At 51.4% G+C, this 14,518-nt stretch overlaps 1 protein-coding gene across 1 annotated transcript in view; it reads left to right on the plus strand.

Moving 5' to 3' along the window:
• LOC142250027 (uncharacterized) overlaps window positions 1-14,518 on the plus strand; it is a 257,435-nt gene that overhangs the window by 143,675 nt on the left and 99,242 nt on the right. Inside the window, exon 14 of the mRNA XM_075322090.1 lies at window positions 14,432-14,516. Within this exon, the coding sequence (XP_075178205.1) occupies window positions 14,432-14,516 (85 nt within the window). The remainder of the gene's footprint in view (window positions 1-14,431; window positions 14,517-14,518) is intronic.

A 14,518-nucleotide genomic window follows, 5' to 3' on the forward strand; every position in this document is an offset into this window, starting at 1 on the left:
CTTGGCGGTGCCACAGCCTGGAGTCTCACCCCCAGTGGTCTCTCAGGCTGCTGCTGCACCTGTGATTGAACCCCCGGCCTGGGTAGAGTCCTTTTCTAGGTCCATATCCCAGTCATTTGCTGAGTCCATGGGGCTTTTGTCCAGGACTTTGATGAATATGCATCAGCCCCCCTCACAGGGTGCCTCTAATACTCTTGACATAGGACTCCTATCCTCTGACCTCCGTCCATCGGAGCTCACGGAGGATTCATCATCTGATCCCAGACCCCGTCCTTCTAAGAGAAGGCGCAGGGTTTCCTCCCCCTCCCCATCCCACGGCTCTGTCTCAAGAGCTGACTCTCAAGATGAGGAGGATGCCCTCACTGGGGGCTCGGAGGCTATGTATCCCATCGATTTCTCTGAGGGTGACTCAGATCTTAGTGATTTGATTGCTTCTATTAATTCTGTGCTGGATCTCAATCCGCCAGTGTTAGAGGAGCAACTCTCTTTGGCAGAAAAACATCAGTTTACCTCGCCTAAGAGAGTGAAGAGTGTGTTCTTTAACCACTCCAGTTTTCAGACCGCTGTGACCAAACCCAGGGCCTGCCCTGACAAACGCTTTCCAAAGCGTGGTTCTGATGACCGGTTTCCATTTCCACCTGAGGTGGTCAAGGAGTGGTCTCACTCCCCAAAGGTAGACCCTCCGGTGTCTAGGCTATCAGCCCGGACAGTTGTGTCGGTGGCTGACGGCACCTCACTTAAGGATTCCACTGACCGTCAGATTGAGCTTCTGGCCAAATCTGTGTATGAAGCTGCGGGGGCCGCGTTTTCCCCGACTTTTGCAGCAGTGTGGGCTCTCAAAGCCATCTCTGCTTCTCTAGAGGAGATGCATTCCCTCACCAAGGAATCTATGCCGGAGATGGTTACCTTAACTGCTCAGGCTTCAGCTTTTTCATCCTATGCCATGTCTGCCATGCTAGAGGCTGCTCACCGCACTGCGGTGGCTTCAGCTAATTCTCTTGTTATCCGCAGGATTTTGTGGCTTCGAGAGTGGAAGGCAGATGCTTCTTCCAAGAAGTTTCTTGCTGGGCTCCCTTTTGCTGGTTCACGGCTGTTTGGTGAACAGCTGGATGAAATCATTAAAGAAGCTACTGGCGGGAAGAGTACTTCCATGCCACAAACCAAGACCAGGAAACCCGCCCAGGGTAGGAATCAATCGAGGTTTCGTTCCTTTCGTTCCTCCAACTGGTCATCCTCTAAGCCTTCCGCCTCGTCCGCTAACTCAGCCAAGGATCAGAAATCCAACTGGCGCCCAAAAGCGCGTCCGCAGGAGGTTCTGCCACTAAGGCAGCTTCCTCATGACTCTCGGCCCGCTCCAGCCACGTCCTTAGTCGGTGGCAGGCTCTCCCACTTTGGCGACGCTTGGTTAAAGCAAGTCTCCGATCAGTGGGTGAGAGACATCATATCTCACGGCTACAGGATAGAATTCTCTTCCAGCCCTCCAAACAGATTTTTTCTCTCAACTCCCCCCTGCTCCAAGGCCACCGCCTTCTCGCAGGCCGTGGCGTCCGTGCAGGCAAACGGAGTGATTGTCCCAGTTCCCGTTCAGGAACGGTTCAGAGGTTTTTACTCAAATCTCTTCCTAGTTCCAAAAAAGGGACGGTACCTTCCGGCCCATCCTGGATCTCAAGCTTCTCAACAAGCATGTCCGGGTGCGGCATTTTCGCATGGAGTCTCTGCGATCAGTCATTGCCTCTATGACCCAAGGGGAGTTCCTGGCGTCAATCGACATCAGAGATGCCCATCTACATGTGCCAATCGCAGTGTCACATCAGCGTTGGTTACGTTTTGCGATAGGAGAGGATCATTTCCAATTCGTGGCTCTCCCCTTCGGGTTAGCCACGGCCCCTCGGGTATTCACCAAGGTCATGGCGGCAGTGATTGCGGTCCTGCACCTCCAGGGGTTAGCAGTGCTTCCTTATCTGGACGACCTTCTGGTCAAGGGTACATCCAGCGCAAACTGTCAGCGGAGTGTTTTGCTCACTCTCGCCACCCTAGCCCAATTCGGATGGATTGTCAATCTTCCCAAATCCACTCTGACTCCGACCCAGAGTCTCACGCACCTAGGGATGCAGTTCGAGACTTTGCCGGCACTTGTGAAGTTGCCCTTAGACAAACAGCTGTCACTCCGGTTGGCGGTGCGCTCTCTCCTGAGGCCCCGCCGTTATACCCTCAGGCGTCTGATGCAGGTGCTGGGTCAAATGGTGGCCTCCATGGAGGCGGCTCCCTTTGCCCAGTTCCATCTGAGTCCTCTGCAGCTGGACATTCTCCGCTGTTGGGACAAGCGGCCTTCCTCCTTACAGAGGTTAGTGGCTCTGTCGCCACGGACCAGGAGCTCTCTTCAGTGGTAGCTTCGACCCCTCTCCCTGTCCCAAGGGCGCTCCTTCCTGACTCCGTCCTGGGTGATTCTCACCACGGATGCCAGCCTATCCGGCTGGGGAGCGGTACATCTCCACCACAGAGCACAGGGCACTTGGACTCCGTCCGAGTCAGCCCTTTCAATCAATGTGCTGGAAACCAGAGCTGTGCTTCTAGCTCTCCTAGCCTTTCACCACCTGTTGGCGGGCAGGCACATTCGAGTCCAGTCAGACAATGCGACAGCGGTTGCCTACATCAATCACCAAGGCGGGACACGCAGCCGCCTGGCACTGTTGGAGGTCCAACGCATTCTTCAATGGGCGGAGGACTCCAAGTCCACCATATCCGCAGTCCACATCCCTGGCGTAGAAAACTGGGAGGCAGATTATCTCAGCCGTCAATCCGTGGACGGTGGTGAGTGGTCCCTGCACCCGGCAGTGTTTCAGTCAATCTGCCACAAGTGGGGCACTCCGGACGTGGACCTAATGGCATCCCGTCACAACAACAAGGTTCCGGTTTACGTGGCTCGCTCCCACGATCCTCAGGCCTTCGCCGCGGACGCTCTGGTTCAAGACTGGTCCAAGTTTCGTCTGTCCTACGTGTTTCCCCCTCTAGCTCTCTTGCCCAGAGTCCTGCGCAAGATCAGAATGGAGGGCCGTCGAGTCATCCTCATTGCACCGGACTGGCCCAGGCGAGCTTGGTATCCGGACCTGCTCCAACTGTCCGTGGAGATGCCATGGCATCTTCCGGACCGTCCAGACCTGCTCTCGCAAGGTCCGTTTTTCCGCCCAAATTCTGCGGCACTCAAATTGATGGCATGGCTCTTGAGTCCTGGATTTTGACGGCTTCTGGTATTCCTCCTGAAGTCATCTCCACTATGACTCGGGCCCGTAAGTCTTCCTCCGTCAAGATCTATCACAGGACTTGGAAAATTTTCCTGTCCTGGTGTCGCTCTTCCGGCCATTCTCCTTGGCCATTCTCGTTGCCGACCCTTCTGTCTTTTTTACAATCCGGTCTGCAGCTAGGACTGTCCCTCAACTCTCTCAAGGGACAAGTCTCAGCACTATCAGTGCTGTTCCAGCGGCGTCTCGCCCGGCTGGCTCAGGTCCACACCTTCATGCAAGGTGCGTCTCACATCATTCCGCCTTATCGGCGGCCCTTGGATCCCTGGGACCTTAACTTGGTCCTCACGGTATTGCAGAAACCCCCTTTCGAGCCCCTTAGGGAGGTTTCTTTGTATCGTCTTTCTCAAAAGGTGGCCTTTCTAGTTGCCATAACTTCTCTCAGGAGAGTCTCTGATTTGGCTGCGCTCTCCTCGGAGTCACCTTTTTTGGTTTTTCACCAAGACAAGGTAGTTCTCCGTCCGACCCCGGACTTTCTTCCTAAGGTGGTCTCTCCCTTCCACCTTAACCAGGATATTTCCTTGCCTTCCTTCTGTCCGGCCCCTGTTCATCGCTTTGAGAAAGCGCTGCATACTCTAGATCTGGTGCGTGCTCTCCGGATCTATGTGTCTCGCACCGCTGCGCTTAGGCGGTGCACCTCTCTTTTTGTGCTAACCACAGGGCGGCGCAAGGATCTCTCTGCTTCTAAGCCGACCTTGGCCCGTTGGATTAGATCGACCATTTCGGACGCCTACCAGAGTACACAGGTGCCTCCCCCGCCGGGGATCAAAGCACACTCGACCAGAGCTGTCGGTGCCTCTTGGGCTTTTAGGCACCAGGCTACGGCTCAACAAGTCTGTCAGGCTGCCACTTGGACTAGCCTGCATACCTTTTCAAAACACTACCAAGTGCATGCTCATGCTTCGGCAGATGCGAGCTTGGGCAGACGCATCCTTCAGGCGGCTGTCGCCCACTTGTGAAGTTAGGCTCCGCCTACTTCTTAATTTTTTCTGTTTATTCCCACCCAGGGACAGCTTTGGAACGTCCCATGGTCTGGGTCTCCCAAAGGAACGATAAAGAAAAAGAGAATTTTGTTACTTAACGTAAATTCTTTTTCTTATAGTTCCGTATTGGGAGACACAGCTCCCTCCCTATTGCCTGTTGGCAATTTTCTTGTTCTGTGCGTTATCACCGGCTGTTGTCGTGGACAGAGTCTCCGGTTGTTCCGGTTCTTACTCGGTTCTACTTGTGGGTGGCTATTCTCCTTCAGCTTTTGCACTAAACTGGCTAGGACTGGCTACCAGGGGGTGTATAAGCTCAGAGGGAGGAGCTACACTTTTAAGTGTAGTACTTTGTGTGTCCTCCGGAGGCAGAAGCTAAACACCCATGGTCTGGGTCTCCCAATACGGAACTATAAGAAAAAGAATTTACGGTAAGTAACAAAATTCTCTTTTTTGTAGTCCGCAGGCACATGGACCCCTTGGTGATCGCGGCCGGTGCATGAAGCCGCCGCTGCAGACTGCCGTCATGGCTTTACTGCAGTTGAATGCTTTACTGCAGTTAAATGCTTTACAACGCCATAAAGCCATGATGGCAGCGGCAGCCCTGTGCACTGGACGAGATCATGGAGGGGTCTATGTGACTGCAGTCTGCATAAACCACCCATTGATGATCGCGTCTGGTGCACAAGGCCACCGCTGCTGTCATGGCATTAATGCAGTTGAATGCTTTACAGCGCCGCAAAGCATTCAACTGAAGTTAAGCCATGACAGCAGCCTGCAGCGGCGGCTTCGTGTAGCAGCTGCGATCAGTGTTGGGTTTATGTGCCTGAGGACAGGTGAGAATAATTTTTTATGGGAACCTCACTCGAGTAAAAGCCGAGGGGGGGGGCATTTTCAGCATAACAAAATGGACTGAAAAATTCGGCTTATACTCAAGTATATACAGTAATTGGCGTTAGCGTATTGTAACCATCCATGATCAGGGCAGATTTATATGCTCTGGTAGTTAACAATAAAGGTTAATTTAATTGGCAGCAAGCAGAAAACGACCTAGGACGTATATATACGTCTTAGATCACCTCCCCCCGGGTCACATGTCTGTTGATCTGATCATGTGTGGCTAACAGGCGTGGGTGGGTCTCTGATCCATCCACACTTGTTAACCCCTAAGATTGCGCTGTCAATCTAATCTGCTCTGGCGGGGATTGCACCTTTCCCTGCCGCCATCAGTGGCCGTGTAACACGGTCACGTGTGCCAATGGGTTGGCATGGTAATGCGGGGTCAGATGTTGACCTATGTCGCTACCATTACTGACGTCCTGTGAATGCTGGCAGGAGGCGGCACTCACAGGTGATCAGCATATCTCCTGATCAGAGCGGTTCTGAAGCATTGCTCTGATCAGCACAAGCGATCGGACAGTGCAGTGATAAAGTCTCCTAGGGGACTAGTAAAATAAAAAAAAAATTAAAATAAAACAAAAAAAAAAGAAAATACACATATTTGGTATCGCTGCTATCATAAATGCCCGATCTATCAAAATATAAAATCAATTAATCCGATCAGTATACGGCGTGGTAAAAAATATCCAAATGCCAAAATTACAGTGTAGTGGCGACCCAAAAAATTTATTAAAATGCAGTAACTGGAGATCAAAACATCACATCTATGTAAACATCTTATAATTAAAAACGTCAGCTCAGGACTCAAAAAATAAGGCGTCACTGAGCCCCAGATCTCGAAAAATGAGAATGCTACGGGTGTCGGAAAATTGCGACAAAAGCGCAATTGTCTTTTTTTTTTTTTTGTACAAATTTCCGGTTTTTTTTTTTTTCACCACTCGATAAAAGTAAAACTATACATGATTAGTATGTACTACGTACTTGTACTGACCTGGGGAATCAATGTCAGGTCAGTTTTTCAAAATAGAACAGGGTAAATATATAATCCTCTGGCCCCCCCCCCAAAAAAAAATAAAAAATAAAAAAATTGTACAATTGCACTTTTTATTTTTTTCTTCGTCGCTCTATTGGGAGACCCAGACAATTGGGTGTATAGCTACTGCCTCCGGAGGCCACACAAAGTATTACACTTAAAAGTGTAAGGCCCCTCCCCTTCTGCCTATACACCCCCCGTGGGATCACGGCTGCTCAGTTTTCATGCTTTGTGCGAAGGAGGTCAGACATCCACGCATAGCTCCACTGTTTAGTCAGCAGTAGCTGCTGACTATGTCGGTTGGAAGAAAAGAGGGCCCATACTAGGGCCCCCAGCATGCTCCCTTCTCACCCCACTTTTGTCGGTGGTGTTTGTTAAGGTTGAGGTACCCATTGCGGGTACGGAGGCTGGAGCCCACATGCTGCTTTCCTTCCCCATCCCCCTCAGGGCTCTGGGTGAAGTGGGATCTTACAGGTCTCCAGGCACTGAGACCGGGCTCCATCCACAGACCCAGAGAACCTGCTGGATATGGAGCTGAGTATCGTCAGGGACAGGGCCCTGCTACATTAAGGTACTCTGTGTCTCCGTACACATCGCGCACACACACACCAGCATGGCTGGGAGTGTTAGTGCGCCGGGGACAACAGCGCGGAGCGCTTGTGCTTTTATTCACTGCAGCTTAGCTGAGTGAATTTATGTATTAGGAACTGCCGCGCCGGCCGCTGCGGGGTGTTTTACACTGTGGCGCGGCTGGGACTTGTGGTGCGCCGGGGACTTCCGCGCTGGCCGTGCATAGGACGGCCGCGCTTATTACTCGAGTCCCCGGCTTTGCGGCCTAGTTTTCGTTTCGTTCCCGCCCCCAGCCCTGCCAGTCAGGGGAGGGGCGGGACGCTGTACAGAAAGTCAGCGCCGAGAGCTGGAGTCTGCTTTGCATTCTCCAGCCCCCTCACTGGACACAGTGGGACGCCAGTTTCCCGCTCTTGTCTGGGGCACGCCCACGGCCCGCCCCTCTTCACAGGACGCCGGCGGCCATTCCTGCATGCAGTCCGAGCTGGAGAAGGGAGACAAGCTCTGGGCAACCAGTCACAGGATTCTGGCGACCACACACCCGCCTTTGTGCGGGCGGTAAGCAGCACCTGAAGTGCTGACCCCACTAATGCCGAAGTGGTCATTTGTACTTTATGCTTGTATGCTATACACTGCACTGTACGGTCGCTATTCTTGGATATATACCCTCCTAGATGGCTAGACAAGAGCAGCAAAAAGCAAGGGTGCTAAGGCACAAGCTTTCTATGCTGCGTGTATTGCATGTGCTGAAGTGTTCATTTGTACTTTATGCTTGTATGCTATACATTGCACTGTACGGTCGCTATTCTTGGCTATATACTATCCTAGATGGCTAGACAACAGCAGCAAAAAAGCAAGGGTGCCAAGGCACAGGCTTTCTACGCTGTTTGTACTGCATGTGATACCGTTCCACCGGCAGGTTCCACTGACCCCCATTGTGTGCAATGCTCCCCTGTAGCACTCGCTCAGCCGGGGTCTCTGCTAGAGGTGGCCAAAGGAACCACCTGTGAACCCTGTCCAGGGAAAGGGACGGAGTGGCAGTTTCGGCTGATAGATTGTCTGTGACTATGACTAACATCTTAGAGACTTTGCAGTCCAGACAGACCATGGGCAATGTTGATTCAATGCTCCCGGGCCACCCTCATTTGGAACAAATCAGTGCTCCGGGGAGGTCCCATGCATCCCAGGGTGAAGGCTCTGACACGGACAACAGTCCCAGACAGCCTAAGCGAGCTCGCTGGGAGCGGCACTCGGCTTCATCACTGGTCAGGGTCCCAGCAGGAGGACTCTAATGATGAGGCAGACGTAGCTGATCAGGACTCTGATCCTGAGACCGCTCTCAAGCCGGATACACCGGATGGTGACGCCATGGTGAATGATCTTATAGCGTCCATCAATGGAATGTTGGATATTTCTCCCTCAGCTCCTCCAGTGGAGGAGTCAGCTTCACAGCAGGAGAAATTCCATTTCAGTATCTCAAGCGTAAATTGAGTACTTTTCTGACCACTCTGACTTCAGAGAGGCAGTTCAGAAACACCACGCTTATCCAGATAAGCGTTTCTCCAAACGTATTAAGGATACAAGTTATCCCTTTCCACCTGACGTGGTCAAGAGCTGGACCCAGTGTCCAAGGGTGGATCCTCCAATCTCCAGGCTGGCGACTAGATCCATAGTTGCAGTGGAAGATGGGGCTTCCCTTAAAGATGCCACTGACACAGATGGAGCTCTGGTTGAAATCCATCTATGAAACTATCGGCGCGTCGTTTGCTCCAGCATTCGCAGCCGTATGGGCACTACAAATTAGTTCAGCTGGTCTGGCGCAGATTCACATCGTCACACGTACATCTGTTCCGCAAGTAGCGTCCTTAACCTCTCAAATGTCTGCATTTACGTCTTACGCTATTAATGCTGTCCTGGACTCTACGAGCAGTACGGTAGGGGCGTCCGCCAACTCCGTGGTTGTACGCAGAGCCTTGGGGTTAAGGGAATGGAGGCAGATGCTGCTTCCAAAAAAGTGCTTAATTGCCATTTTCTGTGACAGACTGTTTCGTGAGAGATTAGATGAAATCGTTAAACAGTCCAAGTCTAAGGATTCTTCCTTACCCCAGCCCAAACCTAACAAACCCCAACAGAGGAGGGGACAGTCGAGGTTTCGGTCCTTTCGAGGCTCGGGCAGGGCCCAATTGTCCTCGTCTAAAAGGACTCAAAAGGTTCAGAGGAGCTCAGATTCTTGGCGGACTCAGTCACGCCCAAAGAAGGCAGCCGGAGGAACCGCTACCAAGGCATCCTCATGACTGTCGGCCTCCTCTCTCCGCATCCTCGGTCGGTGGCAGGCTCGCCCGCTTTGGGGACATTTAGCTGCCACAGGGTCTCAAGAGTACAGGATCGAGTTCAGTTCTCGTCCTCCGACCCGATTCTTCAGAACTTCTCCACCTCCCGACCGAGCCGGTGCTCGTCTGCAGGCGGGTGCTCTCTAAAGGCAGAAGGAGTGGTGATCTCTGTTCCTCTCCAGGACCAAGGTCACGGTTTTTACTCCAATTTGTTTGTGGTGCCACAAAAGGGACGGGTCTTTCCGTCCTGTTCTGGACCTAAAAAACTGCTCAACAAGCATGTGAAGACCAGGCGGTTCCGGATGGAATCCTCCGCTCCGTCATGCCTCAATGTCTCAAGAAGAGTTCCTAGCATCAATGGACATGCTCCAGAGCACCAGCGTTTCTACGCTTCGTTATAGGAAACGAACACCTTTAGTTCGTAGCCCTGCCTTTCGGTCTGGCGACAGCCCCACGGGTCTTCACCAAGGTCATGGCTGCAGTAGTAGCAGTCCTGCGCTCTCAGGGTCACTCTGTGATCCCTTGCTTGGACGATCTACTCGTCAAGGCACCCTCTCAAGAGGCATGCCAACACAGCCTGATCGTTGCGCTGGAGACTCTCCAGAGTTTCGGGTAGATCATCAACTTTTCAAAGTCAATTCTGACCCCGACCCAATCGCTAACATATCTTGGCATGGGGTTTCATACTCTATCAGCGATAGTGAAACTTCCGCTGGGCAAGCAGCGTTCACTTCAGACAGGGGTGCAATCTCTCCGTCAAGGCCAGTCGCACCCCTTGAGACGCCTCATGCACTTCCTAGAGAAGATGGTAGCAGCATTAGAGGCAGTCCCTTTCGCGCAGTTTCTTCTGCGTCCACTACAAGGGGACATTCTCCGCCAATGGGACGGGGAGTCGACGTCCCCTCGACAGGGACGTTTCTCCTTCTCAGGCGGCCAAGGAGTCTCTTCGGTGGTGGCTTCTTCCCACCTCATTGTCTTCAGGGTGGGGAGCAATTTTTCTCCTCCACAGGGCTCAGGGAACGTGGACTCAGCAGGAGTCCACCCTTCAGATCAATGTTCTGGAAATCAGAGCAGTGTATTTTGCCCTACGAGCCTTCCAGCAGTGGCTGGAAGGCAAGCAGATCCGAATTCAGGCGGACAACCCCACAGCGGTGGCATACATCAACCACCAAGGGGGGATACGCAGTCGGCAAGCCTTCCAGGAAGTCCGGCGGTTTCTGACGTGGGGGGAAGACACGGCATCCACCATATCCGCAGTTCACATCCCGGGCGTAGAAAACTGGGAAGCAGACTTCCTCAGTCGCCAGGGTATGGACGCAGGGGAATGGTCTCTTCACCCGGACGCGTTTCAGGAGATCTGTCGCCGCTGGGGGATGCCGGACGTCGACCTAATGGCGTCCCGGCACAACAACAAGGTCCCAGCTTTCACGGCACGGTCTCACGATCACAGAGCTCTGGCGGCGGACGCCTTAGTTCAAGATTGGTCGCAGTTCCGGCTCCCTTATGTGTTCCCACCTCTGGCGCTGTTGCCCAGAGTGCTACGCAAGATCAGGTCCGACTGCCGCCGCGCCATCCTCGTCGCTCCAGACTGGCCGAGGAGGTCGTGGTTCCCGGATATGTGGCATCTCACGGTGGGACAACCGTGGGCACTACCAGACCGGCCAGACTTGCTGTCTCAAGGGCCGTTTTTCCATCTGAATTCTGCGGCCCTGAACCTGACTGTGTGGCCATTGAGTCCTGGATCCTAGCGTCTTCAGGATTATCTCAAGAGGTCATTGCCTCCATGGGATAGGCTAGGAAACCAAGCTCTACCAAGATCTACCACAGGACGTGGAAGATATTCTTAGCTTGGTGCTCGGCTCAGGACGTTTCTCCCTGGCCATTGGCATTGACTACTTTCCTTTCCTTCCTGCAATCCAGGTTGGAAAAAGGTTGGTCGCTCGGCTCCCTTAAGGGACAAGTCTCTGCGCTCTCTGTGTCTTTTCAGAAGCGCCTGGCCAGACTCCAACAGGTACGCACGTTCCTGCAAGGGGTTTGTCAGATCGTCACTCCTTACAAGCAGCCGTTAGAGCCCTGGGATCTGAACAGGGTTCTAATAGCTCTCCAGAAGCCGCTTTTTGAGCCTATGAGGGATGTTTCCCTTTCTCGCCTTTCACGGACAGTGGCCTTTTCTAGTGGCGGTCACGTCTCCTCGGAGAGTGGCCAAGCTAGCAGCACTGTCTTGCAAATCTCCCTTCCTGGTGTTTTCACCAGGACAAGGTGGTTCTGCGCCTGATTCAGGAGTTCTCCCTAAGGTGGTATCCCCCTGTCATCTCAATCGGGATATCTCCTTACCGTCTTGTCATCCAGTTCATCAATGTGATCGGGATTTGCTTTTGTTGGATCTGGTGAGAGCTCTCAGAACCTACTTTTCCCGCACGGCGCTCCGGCGCCGCTCGGAGGCACTCTTGTCCTTGTCGCTGGTCAGCGTAAGGGGTTGCAAGCTTCCAAATCCACCCTGACTCGGTGGATCAACGAACCAGTTCTTGAAGTCTACCGTTCTGCGGGGCTTCCGGTTCCCTCAGGGCTGAAGGCCCATTTTGCCAGAGCCGTGGGTGCGTCCCGGGCATTACGGCACCAGGCTTCGGCCCAGCAGGTGTGCCAGGCGGCTACCTGGTCGAGTCTGCACGCTTTTACCAAGCATTATCAGGTGCATACCTATGCTTCGGCGGACGCCAGCCTAGGTAGAAGAGTCCTGCAGGCGGCGGTTGCCCCCATGTAGGAAAAGGCCATTTTACGGCCTATCACGAGGTATTATTTTACCCACCCAGGGATTGCTTTTGGACATCCCAATTGTCTGGGTCTCCCAATAGAACGACGAAGAAGAAGGGAATTTTGTTTACTTACCGTAAATTCCTTTTCTTCTAGCTCTAATTGGGAGACCCAGCACCCGCCCCTGTTTTTTTTGGGGTATACATGTTAGTCATGTTGAATGGTTTCAGTTCTCCGATATTCCTTCGGATTGAATTTGCTTAAACCAGTTTATTGGCTTTCCTCCTTCTTGCTTTTGCACTAAAACTGAGCAGCCGTGATCCCACGGGGGGTGTATAGGCAGAAGGGGAGGGGCCTTACACTTTTAAGTGTAATACTTTGTGTGGCCTCCGGAGGCAGTAGCTATACACCCAATTGTCTGGGTCTCCCAATTAGAGCTAGAAGAAAAGGAATTTACGGTAAGTAAACAAAATTCCCTTCTTTTGTGGAATTTTGGAACACTTGGAATTTATTTCCTGCTTTTTTCAGTACAATATGGGGCAGAATGAGTGGTGTCGTTCAAAAGTACAACTTATCCCGCAAAAAAACCAAGCCCTGACATGGCTATATTGACGGAAAAATACAAAATGTATGGCTCTTGGCGGAAAAGGAGGGAAAAAAACGGAAAATTGCTGGGTTGTTAAGGGGTTAAATGAAATACCGTATTTTCCAGCATCTAAAACGACTTTTTAACCCCTGAAAATCTTCTCAAAAGTCGGGGGTCGTCTTATACGGCAGTGCATGGTTCCGTAGTTTACACAATAAAAGATATTCTCACCTGTCCTCTGTTCCCGCGGTGCCTTCAGCGGTCTCTTGCAGTCTGCAGGCACACCGACCCCTCCGTTATAGCGTCCAGGGCACGGAGCTGTCACTGCAGGATGTTGTCATGGCTTTACTAAAGTTGAATGCTTTATGGCGCCACAAAGCATCTAACTGCAGTAATGCGCTGACAGCAGCGGCAGCCCTGTGTATTGGACGCTATCATGGAAGGGTTTATGTGCTTGTGGTCCACAAGAAGCACTCCTCCATGATCGCATCCCATACACAGGGTTGCTGAGGCTGTCAGCGCTTTACTGCAGTTGAATGGTTTGTGGTGCCGTAAAGCATTCAACTGTAGTAAAGCCATGACGACATCCTGCAGTGGCCGCTCCGTTCACGCTATCCTGTAGCATGGGTCTGTCTGCCTGCGGACTGCAAGAAGCAGCTGGAGGCACCACGGGAACGGAGTACATTATTAAGCAATGGGCACATCACTTCAGGGGACATTACAGCAGGGGACATTACTAAACAATGGGGACATTATAGCGGGGGACATTACTAAACTATGGGGATATTACAGCAGGGGCATTACTAAACAACGGGAATATTACAGCAAGGGACATTACTAAACATCGGGAATATTACAGCAGGGGACATTACTAAACTATGGGGATATTACAGCAGGGGACATTACTAAACAATGGGAACATTACAGCAGGGGACATTACTAAACTATGGGGACATTACAGCAGGGGGACATTACTAAACTTTGGGGATATTACAGCAGGGGACATTACTAAACAATGGGGACATTATAGCTGGGGACATTACTAAACTATGGGGATATTACAGCAGGGGCATTACTAAACAACGGGAATATTACAGCAGGGGACATTACTAAACAATGGGAATATTACAGCAGGGGACATTACTAAACTATGGGGATATTACAGCAGGGGACATTCATAAACTATGGGGATATTACAGCAGGGGACATTACTAAACAATGGGGACATTACAGCAGGGGACATTACTAAACTATGGGGTTATTACAGCAGGGGACATTACTAAACTTTGGGGATATTACAGCAGGGGACATTACTAAACAATGGGGACATTATAGCTGGGGACATTACTAAACAATGGGGACATTACAGCAGGGGACATTACTAAACAATGGGGACATTACAGCAGGGGACATTACTAAACTATGGGGTTATTACAGCAGGGGACATTACTAAACTATGGGGATATTACAGCAGGGGACATTCATAAACTATGGGGATATTACAGCAGGGGACATTACTAAACAATGGGGACATTACAGCAGGGGACATTACTAAACTATGGGGTTATTACAGCAGGGGGACATTACTAAACTTTGGGGATATTACAGCAGGGGACATTACTAAACAATGGGGACATTACAGCAGGGGACATTACTAAACAATGGGGACATTACAGCAGGGGACATTACTAAACTATGGGGATATTACAGCAGGGGACATTACTAAACAATGGGGACATTACAGCAGGGGACATTACTAAACAATGGGGACCTTACTCGGGTCGGCTTACATAGAGTATATACGATATATCCCAAACTCTATATTTTAACTGGAAAAGTTGGAGGTCGTCTTATACGCTGGATAATACGGTACTTCCAATTGGAAGAATATTAATTCAAGATAGTATTACACTACAGTTTTAGTCCTTGTACTTAAAAGTAGTAAATAAATAGAAGTGTAAAGTGCTTCTTTTTTTTTACCTTAGACATCCAGAGTCGCCAGGACTGTAAATACGGAGATAACTGCACATTTGCGTATTATCAGGAGGAGATTGACGTGTGGAACGAGGAGC

Source organism: Anomaloglossus baeobatrachus, chromosome 8, assembly GCF_048569485.1.
Source record: "Anomaloglossus baeobatrachus isolate aAnoBae1 chromosome 8, aAnoBae1.hap1, whole genome shotgun sequence".
Taxonomy (NCBI): Eukaryota; Metazoa; Chordata; class Amphibia; order Anura; family Aromobatidae; genus Anomaloglossus; species Anomaloglossus baeobatrachus.